Source organism: Pipistrellus kuhlii, unplaced genomic scaffold (assembly GCF_014108245.1).
Source record: "Pipistrellus kuhlii isolate mPipKuh1 unplaced genomic scaffold, mPipKuh1.p scaffold_m20_p_5, whole genome shotgun sequence".
In the NCBI taxonomy this organism is placed as follows: domain Eukaryota; kingdom Metazoa; phylum Chordata; class Mammalia; order Chiroptera; family Vespertilionidae; genus Pipistrellus; species Pipistrellus kuhlii.
In genome coordinates, this window is record NW_023425551.1 from 1472268 (window position 1) to 1486906 (window position 14639).

Sequence of the window (14639 nt, forward strand, 5' to 3'; positions counted from 1 at the left end):
ACACCAAGGGCTGTCTTTAATTTGCTGGCTTCCAAATCTGAGACTGTGCTCCAGCACAAACAAATGACACTGATTGTTCAACGAATGCTATTCACTTTGGTTACACTTGCTAGAACTCTCCGCAGTGACCAGAGCCTGCGTCTGCACCGGAAGGCCCCGGGCACGCCCACTCCCCCCTCACTCACCGGCTGCTGCGGGTACAGGCCCGGCTGGTGTCCTCCGTACGGCGGCTGTCCTGAGGGTGGGCCTTGGCCCGGGTACTGCTGCCCGTAGGGTTCATGCCTGGAACGAGGCGTCAAAGGAAACCTCCTTCACAAAGGACCTCAGGCCACGGGAGAAAGGAAGTCTATTTCCTGAAACTCAACAGCTTTTCCTCCCTCACACGCACCTTCCAGCAGAGGCAGGCTGAGCAGCTGCAGATGAACTCTTAGCAAAAGTATGGGACACCCCTCCTGGGGCCGCTGCCAAGCTGGGCAGCAGGTGTGAGGAGTCCCAGCTGGCGGGCAACACCCTCTGCCTTTGAGTCGAGGCCCCGTCCACCCACTGATGCCCCGGGAGTGCCATCCAGGGCTGTGCTGTGTGCACACACGAGAGAAAGCAGCAGCACAGAGTCCAAGAGTCCAAGCAGAGGACCAGGACATGGACCCACAATAATGGAAACTAGCTCAACTTCTCCCGTTCTCATTACGAAGAAGAAATACTCATTTTTAAAGGTATACATCACAATTAATGCAAATGACATTGAGTTAGCTAATAACTGTATGGATGCTGTGCTCAAAGTCCTACAATTATAAAAGGCTATAAAAAAGAATAATAGGAATTACTTAAATGTATTGCTATTAAATCTTAAAATGGGAATGAGCAATACATTTATTTCTCAGCTAATACTGAGAAATTATAAATACCATAAAAATAGCATGTTTCAAGAACCACCCAATAAATTTGAAATTAAGAAAAATTAACTGGTTTAGTTAGTATGTATATTGATCTTGTAAGAAATAGAATAATTAAACTAAATATATTCCTAAACTGGTCAGTGAATAAGACAGAAAATGAATAAACTTTTAGACTATCACATGTAAAACAGACATGGGAATTTTTGCTAACAACATTGATATCTAGAAGGAAGCTTATAGCTGAGAAAAAAATATAATTGACATAGATAAAATTTAAGCTGAGCAATAGCTTTGTAGAAGAGAAAACTCAGCAATGAGGTAAGCCCCTCTCCAATGTGGCAGAACCAAAATGACTTCCACCAGCAAACCTAGGCTGCACAGCCTTCTTCCTATATTTGCTTTGGCTCCTTTAAGAATGTATGTCCCATGCCCCGACCAGTGCTACCCAATGGTTAGAGCCTTGGCCTGTGCACCAAGGTTTGATTCCTGGCCAAAGACACATACCTGGGTTTCAAGTTTGACACCCGGCCACAGTTGGGACATCTATGGGAAGCAGCTGATCAACATGATCAATGTTTCTCTCTCCTCTCTTTCCTCCTTTCTTCCCTCCCTCCCCTTTTCTCTAAAAATCAATGGAAAAAAATATCCTCTGGCGAGGATTAACAACAACAAAAGGAATATATGTCCCAGGACAACTGGTACCCTTCTGATCATCAGCCAACACACACACACACCCACACACCCAGAGCTGAGCCAGGACCACAGGGACGCGGACTGTGTGGGACATCGCTGCCAGGGCTCCGAGTGTGCGAACGGTTTCATCTTTGCTCACCTCCGGTCGTAGGTGGCTCCGTAGGGGAACTGCTGCCGCTGCCCCATGCCCAGGCCGGACATGGTGCCGGAGGGACTCTGGCTGTACATGTCCTGCATGCTGCTCGTGGGCATCGGGCCCTGCGACATGAAGGGCTCGCTGCCTCCAGGCACTGGGCGGGGAAGAACAGACCACAGTCAGCACTCCAAAGCCAAAGGCCTGTGTAGCCACTCGTTCTTGTTAACACCGCACATTATCTTGTCCTTGTATGACCAACAACACGAAAGAAAGAGCTTGAGCTCTACAGTCAAGGTGGGCCCTGTGAGGCGGGACCCTAAGATGGACCCCAGATCCCCACCCCATGGACTTCCCCACACAGCCCCCCGGGGTGGGCAGGACCCCAGGGTATGATGGGGTCACCGGAGGAGAGACTGCCATGGGCCTTTCCATTGCCTCTAAAGGCCGGACAGACTGAGTGAGGGTGCCCCCTGTGGTGCTGAAGAAGCACCCGCCTTGCAGGGGAGAGGCCACGTATAAGAACGGGCGGTACCCTCAGCCGATGGCTGAATGGACATCTAACTCCCAGCGGCCAGGATGCCAGCCTCCTGTGCGAGCTGAGGGGCCGAGCCTGGCATGGGTGAGCATGCAGGAGCCGACCTCAGCCTGTGCTGCTTCAGGCTGCTAGGTGTGAGGTGACTGTGGTAACAGTGAAAACGGACGGGTAAGTCAGCACATGTCTGTGCTGTCTGCCTGTCTATGGCATGGGTCTGGGGAGAGGGGAGACACTTGCAGAGCTAGTGCCCGTCCCTGATGGGGGAAGTGAGAACCTCGACACAGACACCGCCCACCGACCCACTCCAAAACCAGGGTAAAGACAGTCACCAGGGAGCTGGAATAGCTCCCGAATGGATGAGACACGCTATTTCTATCAGGGTAGAGCGACAATTAGGTCAAATATGCAAATAAGCATCAGCTCAGCGCCTGAAGGAAACTGGGTCAAGCCCAGAAACTAGCCTATAGGTAAATTACTCGGTTTAACGCAAATCTTAATTGATATGTGGTCCTACTACTTCTCCGCCCTAGAAGGTTACTTCCATCTCACAGGAGGCAAAGCTGACGAGAGGTCTGTGCGCCGATAGGTGTGTGAGGCCGGCAGAGGCGCAGGCACGGAAGCCGGAAGCTGGCGGCAGGTGCAGTCTGCAGTGGCTTTCACATTCTCTATCTTATTTGATCCCCATTAACCCTCAGTAGAACCAGTTTTGATGTTATTTCCCATTTTATAGATTTAAAAACAGAGGCAGACAGAAATTAAAGGGGATGATTAAAGTGAATAGCTTAATTTCCCAATATACAAAGAGTTCTTAAAAACCAATAAGAAAAAAAAAAAGAAAAATTAACACATAAGTGGATATTCACAGAACAAGAAAAATGGCTGATAAATATATATATAGCTTCACCAATAATTAAAGAAATCCAAGTTAAAACAATAACCAGGCCTTTCCCCCTCCCAATCTGACTGGCAGATATTAAAACGACGGATAATAACCATCTTTAGCATCTTCACGTTCACCTGCCATGCGAGGCTGGACGTGGGCCTCCCCACAGAAGCACAGGACAAAGCTGGGCTTATGTCAGCAGTGAAATAAAAGAATCAGAGGGCCACCGAGTGAGCCCGTCTCCCCGGGCTTTTCTGTTTATCCGCCTCCATTTGGTGCTAAGTCCCCCAGCGGAGCCCTGGGGCTGAAGCACACTGGGAAATGCGAGGCGGAACTTCCCCCCGAGCAGCGGTATCACTTTCAGGATCGATGAGAACAAGTTCTGTGGCTGCCCAGTGCCAGGCGGGCAGTCCTCGCGCGTCCCACCCTCCGCAATAAGAGAAATGTGGGCACAAGAAACAATACAATCTCGCAGTCTAACAGCATGTAGTAGGAAGTTCACAATGACTTCTGAAGCCAGATTCTAAACACTACTAATTACTTCCCATGTTATTATTGTCATATTTTCAGAGTCTAAAACGTGAAACCACCACTAACAGCACTCACAAAATGTTCTTTCTAACTGCACGCCACTAAGAAAAATAGCTACCTCCAACGCTCACAAAGCCTTTGAACTTCCGAGTTTATGGATTTATTGCAAGTTCTGCAAAATATTTACTTGGAATAAGCAGCTTTGAGGCTTGAGAAGTATAGTTTGTCTTGCTTTATAGTTTGTGGTTTAAGGTGCTAGTCCTGCTCTGCACCATCCCCCTAGCGCCCAGCCCTGTGCCCGGCCCAGGCCCTGTGCCCACTGCCCCGCTGACATGTGGTAGCATTCAGAGCACGCTGCCTCCTGTGCCAGTCATTCTCCTGTGGCCTTCAGGTGACTGATCCCTTTATACTCAGGGCACCCTTTAGGCAGACCCCAGTATTTCCCAATTTCTAGATGAGGAAACGAAGCACAGAGATGCCAAGTCTTTCTCCAAGGCCAGAGGCTCAGCGATGGGAGCTGGGGCTGGCCTCGGTGTCGAATGCACGAGGGGACGGGGGTGGGACGGCAGAGAGGCGGCTCCGGGACCATGCCAAGCCAGGCGCCGCTGCACCTACCTTTTCTCATCCCGCCAAAGGGGTCCTTGTTGGGCTCGTAGGGCACCCTGCCCATCACGTCGGGCATGCTCATGCCCTGCTGGTACGGGGCGCTCGGAGTCATGGAGTTCCGTTTCGGGAACGCTGAGTCGCCCGCGTCTGAGAACGGGTCGTGCACGCTGACTGTACTGCTTCTGAGCGGATGGGAGGAATGAAAGCTTAATGTCAGAGCAGGAAGTGTTGCCTCCAGACACTTACTCAGAAAACAAGCTGCTCTTACAATCAGTGAATGTAAAAACTACCCAAAGAAATGACGAGCAAAACCAGTAGCAGTCAACATGTAACAACGCGCCAGGGAGCACCGTCCTCTATGAGGCTCGCTGCAGACATTGAGACAGGAAGTCGGATTCGGCACGCTCAGCTCTCGAACATACCTTCCACCTGGCATTGGGGTCATCTGTCCATGAGGGGTGGAGGCCGGAGTCGGTGGCTTCAGGTCACCTGGAACCTCTGCCATCGAATTGCTGCCAGTGGACTGGGGGGTCTGGGGGCCTTGCAAGGATCCTGAATTAGCTGATAGTAGTAAGAGCCAAGAGGAAATGGGGGGGAAAACAAGGTTATCAAAGTAAGATCATCCTTGCTAGTTATTAAAAAAAAAAAAAAGACAAGATACCACCTTATTAGAAATAGTAACAATACCTACTGCTGGCCATGATGGAGTAAAATTAGTCACTCTTCTATTTTTCATAGAGGTTATATCAATATAATGGACGTATTCTAATATTTTTAGGAGTACAATGTAATAATTTGGTATTTGTAACTATTGCAAAATGATCACCACAGTAAATCTAGTTAATATTCTTGACTTTACACCATTACAATTTTTTTTTTTTACACATATTATTTGTAGTGAAACTCAGTAAAAGTTTAACTCTGGAAACATACTTCATTTGTGAGCCATAAAAGTTACACTTTGACCAGGTAATGACTTTCCTGGGTAATAATCCCAAGAAAACAATCTAATGTAAAGAAAATTTTAGGCAGAAAAATGTTCATTTCAGTGTTGTTTATAATGTAGATAATTTAAATGTCTGAGAATAAGGAATAATGGGATGAAAATTTTGGCATATCAATTTGATGGCATATCTATTGTGCTGTTTTAAAAAAATTAGAAAAATTAGTTCTATCTTACTTTTTAACTTAAGAATGTTTAAGCTGAAAAGCAATGACACAAAATATCAACAGGTTTTTATCATATTTTGATGCCTACTAAGTGTCTAGAAGTATCTATGTTCTGTCATTAGCAGTGATTTTTGGAGCTATGATGTCAGATTTGTGACTATACAACACAATACTGGGTTGGGATTCATTAATGTCATTATTAGAGTTTATAAGGATTGGCTTTAACTATAATTACATTATAGTAATAGCTTAGAACTGAGCAGATCTTTCAAAAATTTAAGCAAGGAATCTTGAAAATATTAACCTCACCTTAAAGGAAACCAGTATTTTAAGAGTTCTTGCTTTATCATCGATCCCAGTTCTTAGAATGCTAGGTGTTCAGTAGATATTGGTTTTAGTTACTAATCGCTTATTGAGTAAGTAATGGGCTTGCTCTATTACAGGCTCTTTTCCATCCCTGAGTTCCACTCGTGCACCAAACTGATGAGAAAAGACAATCAGCTCTGCACTGTGCAGCTACAGCGGCTCCTGGCTGCTGGTCCACGCCACAGCTACAGTTCCTGTCCTCCACAGTGCCCCCGGCTCAGAGTGACCCCATCGTCGTTGCACGTTAGAGAAAACAGAGTTAAACTGGTCACTATCGAGTGTGCTATAAAGGCGATGGGTCTATTGCTTCTCCTCAGCCAGCCCCCGCTGTGAGCATGGCCTTCCCCAGGTGTGAGCAGGGCCATGCCCAGTGAGATCAGGACTGTCCAGGTCCCACCTGGTTGGGGGTGAGTCCTGGTGACAGCCAACAGGCTGTAGTATTCTGTGCAATGTCTTCCCTGGCTGCCCAGGACTCGTGTGATGCTGGGAAGTTCTCAGAGACACGGGAAGACTTACTTTTCATGTATCTTTTTATATGTAGACATCTTAAAAAAACAAACTCACTGACTCATGCTTATAAACCACATTTTGGAGAAACGCTAGGGATGCATATTTAGAAATGCAATGAAAGAGAAAAGCAGTCTCTATAAACCCAATCGGGGTAACCTCAGACAGGAGCAGCGGGAGCAATGCCGGGCTGTTCCCTGGAGATCGGCTGCTCGCCGCCCCGCACGCTCCCTGGAAGCGCGGCTCCAGGCGGTGCTTCAGAATGACCCTTATTTACAAGTGTTCACATTTACAGCTCGTAAAAAAGGGAACATTCTTCCCTCTTGCCAGAGTTTCTTCCTTTGCTTTCAGGGAAAAAATGAATGCAACCTCTTGAAGCTCCATGAATAGCAGAGGCTGGCACGCTCCCTAGGATGTCCCCACCTTTTGCCAGAAGCTACAAATGTATACTGGAAAGTAAACAATGGAAAGGTTACGGAAGGTTAAGTACATTCACACACTTCCCACTGTACAGCCAGACTCCTGGCTGGGAGGATAATTCACACAGCACGAACCGTGCCCTCCTCCTGGCCGGCTTCTGGAAGGAGGGCGGGGAGAAGCAGGAAGAGCTGATCTGTCCCAGGCCCACAGGGACCGGAGGTCACCCAGAGGGCACTTTTGTTTATAACCGGAGCCCGTTCTCGTTTGTTTTCCACCGAGGATTCCCTAGTTGGATCCGTGACAGGTTTTGTGACATCACCTGTCAGCTAATAATAGAAACGCAGCCAGCCACCTGCCAGCAAAGATGGATGGGTTTTTGGTTACAGACTCACTAATTGAATGTGGAGCTTCCATGCCTCCCCCCTGACCCCCCCCCCCCCCCCCCGCCCTCCCCCGCTGGTTTCCAGCCGCCCTGGCCAGCTGGGTAGGAAACCGCTGTGGCTGCTGCTCATTGGAAGTCCGCAGCTTTTATGGTTTTATTATGACGAGAGCCCCACTGGGCGGAGACGCCCCTGTACCGGACCTTGTCCAGCTCCACTCGGGGCCTTCTCAGCTGTGGGACCAGCAGAGAGATCGGGAGTGACCCTTTCCCAGAGACAGGCCTGTCCAGTGGAGATGCCGCTGGCCCAGAGGCCTGAGGGGTGACACCTGAAGGACTGACAGCACTGAATTTCAGCCCCGTGCCGGCCACATCAGATCAATGAATACAGAGGACAGAGCAGCGGGCGCCAACCTTCCGCTGACGTACAGCCTCTACAGTACAGCCCGGGAGGCAGGATGTAAGCTGGCTTCGTGTGCATGTAAGCCAGGGGCGGGGAACTAGCCCGAGGGTCCGAGAAGTCATCTGACCTGGCCTGCCAAGGCGTTAGGGGTGAGCTAATTAAATGTCTGACCAAGCACAGCAGGCTCATTTTTAAGTTGATAATTTTGTATGGCCTGCAAATGATATATATATCCAAAAGGCCCTCGATAGCAAAAAGGTTCCCCACCTGATTTATTTTTTATATATCTTATTGATTTATTTACAGAGAGGAAGGGAGAAGGATAGAAAGTTAGAAACATCGATCAGCTGCCTCCTGTACCCCCCCACACTGGGGATGTGCCCACAACCAAGGTACATGCCCTTGACTGGAATCGAACCTGGGATCATTCAGTCCGCAGACTGATCCTCTATCCACCAAGCCAAACTGGTTAGGGCATCCCCATCAGATTTAAACAAATAATCTAGAATATTTCGTAGGAATTTTCTAGTTTTCCTGGATGTGCAGGTAAGGAAATCAACTACAATGATGTGCCATGGGAAAAACTGACCTCACAGACACACATTTCGGCTGAAATTTGGTTTCTGGAAATGTTGTCGCATGTGAGACCCTGATGTGCCAGTTGTTGACAATGGCCTTTTTCCTTCACTGATGGTCACGTTACCGAGACGAGTTCCTTGGTGACAGCCCAGAGCCCGAGAGGATAGGCCCACGGGTGCCAGAAGCGCGTGGCTCTGGCCACGGACTGATGCGAGTCACCACCTCAGGGGCCGTGCCCGCACCTGTCTGTCTGCTGAGCGGTGCACAGCACACCTGAGATGACGGGCGAGCCCTGCGTCCCCCCTGCCTGCCTCCGCTCCAGCGGCCGCTCAGGAGGACGGACTATCAGAAGCACACCTGCAACCCAAGCTCTCTGTGCAGGGAGCCGGTAACGCTGCCATAAAACTGCAGGTTAGAGGAGGAAGCCGCAAGGCGGCCCTTCGGGAGGGCCTGCCCAGCGGGACGCCTGCACTGCAGCGAGGCGCCGGGAGGCCACTCTCCAAGCCGCGTGCAGACGGCCCAGGCACCAGCTCTTTCCCTCGAACAAAATGCACCTTCAGATCTTTGCAGACATTGCCTCTGGTTCGCGTACCACTGGGCTTTATGTGGGAAAGACGGCGTCAGCTGCTCACAGGCCACTGGCTTTATTCTGTGAGTATAATGCGGGGAGATCTTCAACTTGGGTTCCAGCTTTTCAGGGACAATGTCACAGGCAAAGGCTTCGGGTTCTCAGGGAGGGTCCGAATGGCGGCGTTCTGCTGGTCCTCAGCAACGGCGGAGCTAAACCCGGTGCTCAGCACGAGCCTTTATGCGAAGCCCTGGCCTGGCGACCACAGGCGCCAGCTCTGCCGCCCGGGCCTGCGCTAGGAGAAACCACTTGTTCCCATGGCTCAGACACCTCTTCTAGTGCCAACACCCCCACGACAGAGGCAGGAGCGCGGGGCCTTTCCGCTCCCTGTCGCCGAGACTCTGGGTCTGTCACCGAGACTTTACGTGCCTTTGTTTTCTTACGGATTTAAGGCCACCTCTGTGTCCGGTCCGACAGGAGACCGAGTGACAAAGCGTGGAGAAAAGTGCGCAGGAACCATGCCGATGGTGTGGGAGCCCAGCCCGGAGCGAGCGGTGGGACAGGAAGGACCACCGCGTGTGGCGGGACCAGACGCGGGGGCAGTGGAGCTGAACTTGAGAGGCCGCCGCCCAGAACAGGGGTGACCCGGTTTCTTCTCGCCCCCTCATTGTGTTTGTCGGATCCAGTGGCTTCGGAGTCCAGCAAGCTGCCCAACGGGCAGAACGAGGGCTGGCAGAGCTGACGGTCACCAGCAGGTGAATTAGACAGGAGACGGGCAGGAACCCACTTGGATGTCCGTGTGAGGAGTCAGGTGAGCAGGTTGGAGCTAACGGGGCTGCCCCGTGGCACGGACACAGCGTCCAGATCCCGTCTGGCTGCCAGGCCTGTCAAACTCAGGAGGACTTTGCGGGGCGCAGACGGCCAGCATGGCCCTGGGGGGGTCGGCGTGACAGGGGGGGACTATATAAAACCACCGGTGTCGGGAGGAAAGGCACACAGCTCCGTGCCAGGCTGTCTGACTGCCAGGCAAAGCTAAGGAGGGGCCTTCAAAGCGGGACCAGCAAGGACGCCAGCCCAGTTCCGAGCCACCACACCGAGGCCCCGGCCCCGCGCTGCACTCACCGGGGGAGGGCGGCTGCAGCTTGGGCTGCTTCTTGGTCTCGGCGGCGCTGAAGGCCTCGGGCGGCGGCTCCTCCCCGCGCTCGATCTTGCACTCGAAGGCGAACAGGTACTGGATGTACTGCTTCTTCAGGGAGCTCGCCGCGCTGCTCGACGTGCCAACGTTCAGGTTGGTTGCCAGCTCACGCCACTTCTTGTTTTTATTAACCTAGCAAAAAACCAAAACAAACACAAACACATAAACAAACCCAAACGGCAGGGTCACCGGTTTGTGGCAAAGTGGCTTGTTCAAAGCCAGGAGACAAAATGATTAAAATGGTTAGTTAATTAATTAATGCACTGGATTACTTTTTTCATTTGTCTCTTTAATGCTCGTTACTCCCACTCAGTCGTGCGAAGGCAGCACGTTCAGTTGCGGAGCCACGAAGGGACCTGCTGACGGGGCCTGGGGCACCTCGGCGCCTCGCCCTCCTCCAGAGCCGGCGGGCAGCCAGGGCTGGATCTGAGCAAACGCACTCTCCTCACACTCGTCCCTGTCCCTCCTCTAATGAAAATTAAAAAAAAAAAAGGTATCTAAAACCAACTTGAAAAGGAGCAACAGAGCTATTTTCTGTTAAGTGTTTCAGCCTTGGGAAGAAAAAGTGTCCCTTCCAACGAGCTCCCGGAAGTGGGGCCTCTGTACCCGGCGTCCGCCCTCCCCCGGGGCTGTGTGTGGGCTGTGCAATGGCAACACAGGGTGCAAAGGTCCACAGGCCCTGACCAGACCACCCCAGCCTAAATCCCGGCACACGCGTGGGCCTGGAGCTCTCACCCGCCCGGGCCTCGGGCAGCAGCTGGGGCTTGTGAGGGGCAGGAGCAGCTGGGGCTTCCGCTCCTTCCTCTCTGGCTGGAAGACGGGCACAAACAGAAGAGGGAAAATCCCGCCGTGGCCTGTAAGGCTTTAGGCTTTACTTCATCCTTCTGATTCCCACTGGGAAAGAGTTACGGCAGGTTTAAACACCAGAACGAAACACGAAGACCTGCAAATACTCGGGATTACTGTGCCTTCACGTGCCCCTGGATTCCACAGCCTGGGTGAGGTTAAGGGCACAAGTGGTTTTTAATAAAATGTTACAGTTTTGGATTCAAACTTTCTCACAAAGCTCTTTATATCCATTTACTCAGTACTAAACGGTGCATATAAACCGCACACGCTCACGAAGTGCCTAACACTGCTCTCGGTGCTTAATGCCCGCGGCCACAGGCAGGCCGTCATTGCTGCAGACACCGGCAGAGGCTGCCTGGGCCCGAGCTGAGCTGAGCGGCCACAGCTGCTCCAGGCACACGGATGGTCACCAGCAGAGACGCAGATGGGTGTGAGCGACAATGCCAAGTGCCCACCACTGAGTCACAGCGACATCCAAGCACCCTCATTGGCCAGGCCAGCAGGCTCGCTGGCAGACCCCAGGCGCTTAGTATCCTGGGGAATAAAAGTATCTGTGCAGGAGGTGTAGGCGCAGAGGGGAGAGGCCAGGGGTCTCCGTGCGGAGGGGACATGTGCATCTTGTTCTCCCCTGGCTGACGTGGAGGTGAGTGACCACGTGATCGCGCAGGCCAGGCACCACGCTGTCTCAGTTGTAGTCCTCAGGCTCTGGGAGGGGGATGGGGCACCAGGGAGAACAATGGCCTCTCCTGCACAAACACCCCCCCAACCCCCACTTCGCCGTGTGCAGCACCGAACCAGGTGAGACTCGCGGGTCAGATGACTGGCCCTTGGATTGTCTGTGACCTGGGCCACCTGTGTATTAGATTAGACCACCGGGCCCACAGGTGCTCCCTTCACTGACCGGGGTGGGAGCCCAGGTGACTCAAAGGCGGAGCCAGGCCTGCGAACCCTCCGGGTCCAGGGCCACCCCCACCACGGCTCTTCATCTTGTTAGTTTCCTCAGACGGCCTTTGGGACTGGCGAGCTCTGCACTGGCAGCGACTTAGGACAAAGGCAACCTCGAGTGTGAGCTGCACCGCGCAGGCAGGAGGCCTCGAAGGGTCAGCCCGGGCAGACCTGCACCCTGAAACTCCGCCCCGGAACCGCTGCTCCCCGCGGGCCCAGCCGGGATCAGGGGCAGGGGCGTGGTCTTATGGCTCCGTTTCCTTAATAAATTGCTCTGGACGGAGGGAGCAGAGAATCTGATTTATACCCGATTCAGACAATTAATTTGGTCATTCACAAGACATTCCTGGAATATTTACTAGGAAATCCTGGCAGATCCCACAGAGCTCCGCGGCTGTCAGGGACCCTGGAGAAAAACCTAGCCCAAGCGTCTCCCTTTACAGATGCGGACCCAGGTCCATACACTGCGAGCGGGCTGCGCAGCCAGGGTCCCGGTCCTGACGCTCTCCCTGCATGGTCCCCATGAAGGCGACTCTCACGCAGGCTTAGCTCTTTCTCCGAGAGAAGACCACCCGGCTACATGGTCAAAGAAGGTTGCCGTGAGAGCTTATCCAGAATGCCTCCCTCTTCGCTTATTCTTTCACTCATTCACTCACTCACTCACTCACTCATTCAATTCACCTGGGCCAAGCCTCCGATCTCTTTGACGCAGACGTAGAGCCGGAACAGGTCCAGCGGCTTCTTGCCCACGGCGGGCAGGCTGGAGACTGGGGAGCCCCTCTCCTCCATGAAGGTCAGATAGCGGTCCACCCACAGCTTCCTCTCCGGCTCGCTCCCCAGCTCGTACACCTTGGTGATCTTCTCCCCGGTGGTGGTAGAGGTGCTGGACTTCTGGGCCCAGAAGGAGCATTGGGAGGGGAGAGGTGGGCAGAGGGACAGGGAAGGAGGTTTGAAAAAGTGATGAGGTACCAGGTATAAGAAGAGTAAATTTTAAAAACTACTGCTATCACACAACTAGGAATGAAGGCTACTAGTTCAGGCACAAACTATACATTTCTTAACGAAGAATTTACTTTGATTTTAAATAAAGGCCTGAACCCTCCCCCCTCCCCTTATATACTTTAAAAAAACCTCTTTTACTTTACTGATATAAGCGTTGAATCCCAGAAGGCAAGATTCTAATGACAACACTGTCATTTTTAAAAATGAGAGGGTGTTAACTCACAGAATGATCACAATCAATTTAAATTTCACATGGATTTAGAGTAAGGTGACCAGATCGTCCCGCTTTTGGCGGGACAGTCCCAATTTTTAACAATTTTTCCCCTGTCCCGCGGCATTTTAAAGATGTCCCCAAAACTATATGAGCACCACTTTCCTCGTCAAAATAATGGCTAATGTGTGTCTTCATTAAAGCGCTAAATCATATGGAGGAAGAGCAAACACGGGAACTTGTGGGAAATAAAGGTAGGTCACAGGGCGTGGGTCCCAGCTCCACAGGCTCCTGGCTCATGTGACCAGCTGCCCCGCGAAGGTGCTTGAATTTCTCTGCCCAGGCGAAGGGCGGTTAATGCCTTAGGTAGCCAGGCCTTAATCACACACACGTGCTAGTTCCTATCCCGGCAAACCTACAGGTAAACACTTGCCTACTTTTATACACATGTGCTTAATGCCCACGTGGTTCAGCCAATGCTCTAATTCTCAGTCCATAATTGAGAATTTCTAACTATATTCGATACGGAAATGTTGAAAGCTGCCGTTTCTGCACACCAGAAGCCGCCATCTGACCCCTGACCTGGGGAAGGGGTACTTTAGTCCTAAACAGCCCAACAGTTCCCTGCATGTCTCCATATTTGTAATATTCCCTTCCTTTTATGTCTCTATATCTGTAACATTATTCCCTTCCCTTTATGTTTATATTTGTAACAATATTCATGTACTTGTAGTATTTACAACTCTGGGGGTTGTTGTACAAAGTCACTTCTAACTTCCCTATAAAGATCTCTTTGGAATAGTAACTGACTTCATTTATTCCTGTTCACTAGGTTGTCATTTGCAACATAGTCAATGATTTGACTCTTCTGCATGACACGAAGCCTAATGTAATTTCACACACATCCTAACCTGTGGGGTGGAGTAACATGACCGCCATCGAGGTTTGAGGTGACCTTGCTTAGCAACATGGCCCCCAGTAAGAGGAGGACCTGAGCAAGGTTGTTGGAGAAGGAAACCTTTAACAGGCTGTTTTCACTGAAATTGTAAACCTCCAGCTTTAGAATTATTGAGGCACGAAATCTTTACATCAAATATGCAGAAGCGGGTGCCAGAATCGATGTCAATGAAAAAAATGTGAGTGGCAGGAAAACAGTGATCTTTTAGAATTTACACGATGCTGAAGCTAAACAGCCAGCCACTTAAAATCACTTTGCAGAAGTGCTGACAACTGGACGCACACGTCCCTGGTCTGTCTGCAAGCCCTTGTACACACTACGCTGTGGAGCACACGCGCTGGAAACTGTGTCTTTAAACGGAATTCCAGCTCTTCTAGCCAAGAAACCTTTGGCCAGGAACTCGCTGACGTTTGATGCCGCTTTCTCTCTCTGGCACCCGGGAGCTGTCACCAACGGGGCAAGTGTCGGAGGGTTCGAAATCCCACTGTCCAAGTGTTTTCATTTTTGGGAAATACTCTAAAAACTCGGATCCAGTGGTTTAAAATAAAAGATAATTTGAAATAAGGACACGAGGAAAAGCATTCTCACCTAAAACCAATTAACACAGAACCAACCTCCCTCTTGCACTTCATCAGATTCGATTCAGGGAAAGAGAAATAAAAGCCATCTTTCGATGTGAAAGTAGCTCTGCACACCCGGATCTAAGACTGAACTGCCGTTCTGGCTGCTCCTCTGCCCGGGAGAAGCCACTCAGGACCCGGGCAGTGACAGGAGTGGGTCATCCTGACCAGAGCCAGGCCTGAAGTA

At 51.1% G+C, this 14639-nt stretch overlaps 1 protein-coding gene across 8 annotated transcripts in view; it reads right to left on the bottom strand.

The window, feature by feature from the left end:
- ARID1B (AT-rich interaction domain 1B) overlaps positions 1-14639 on the bottom strand; it is a 325561-nt gene that overhangs the window by 10043 nt on the left and 300879 nt on the right. For 6 of the 8 annotated variants that reach the window (XM_045572643.1, XM_045572641.1, XM_045572644.1 and 3 more), the window contains 6 exons: positions 12343-12552; positions 9795-9999; positions 4703-4841; positions 4290-4462; positions 1729-1879; positions 186-282 (listed from right to left, as the gene is read on the bottom strand). In XM_045572643.1, coding sequence (XP_045428599.1) covers positions 186-282; positions 1729-1879; positions 4290-4462; positions 4703-4841; positions 9795-9999; positions 12343-12552 — 975 coding nt within the window. The remainder of the gene's footprint in view (positions 1-185; positions 283-1728; positions 1880-4289; positions 4463-4702; positions 4842-9794; positions 10000-12342; positions 12553-14639) is intronic. The other 2 variants (XM_045572639.1, XM_045572640.1) reach the window with 2 other exon arrangements.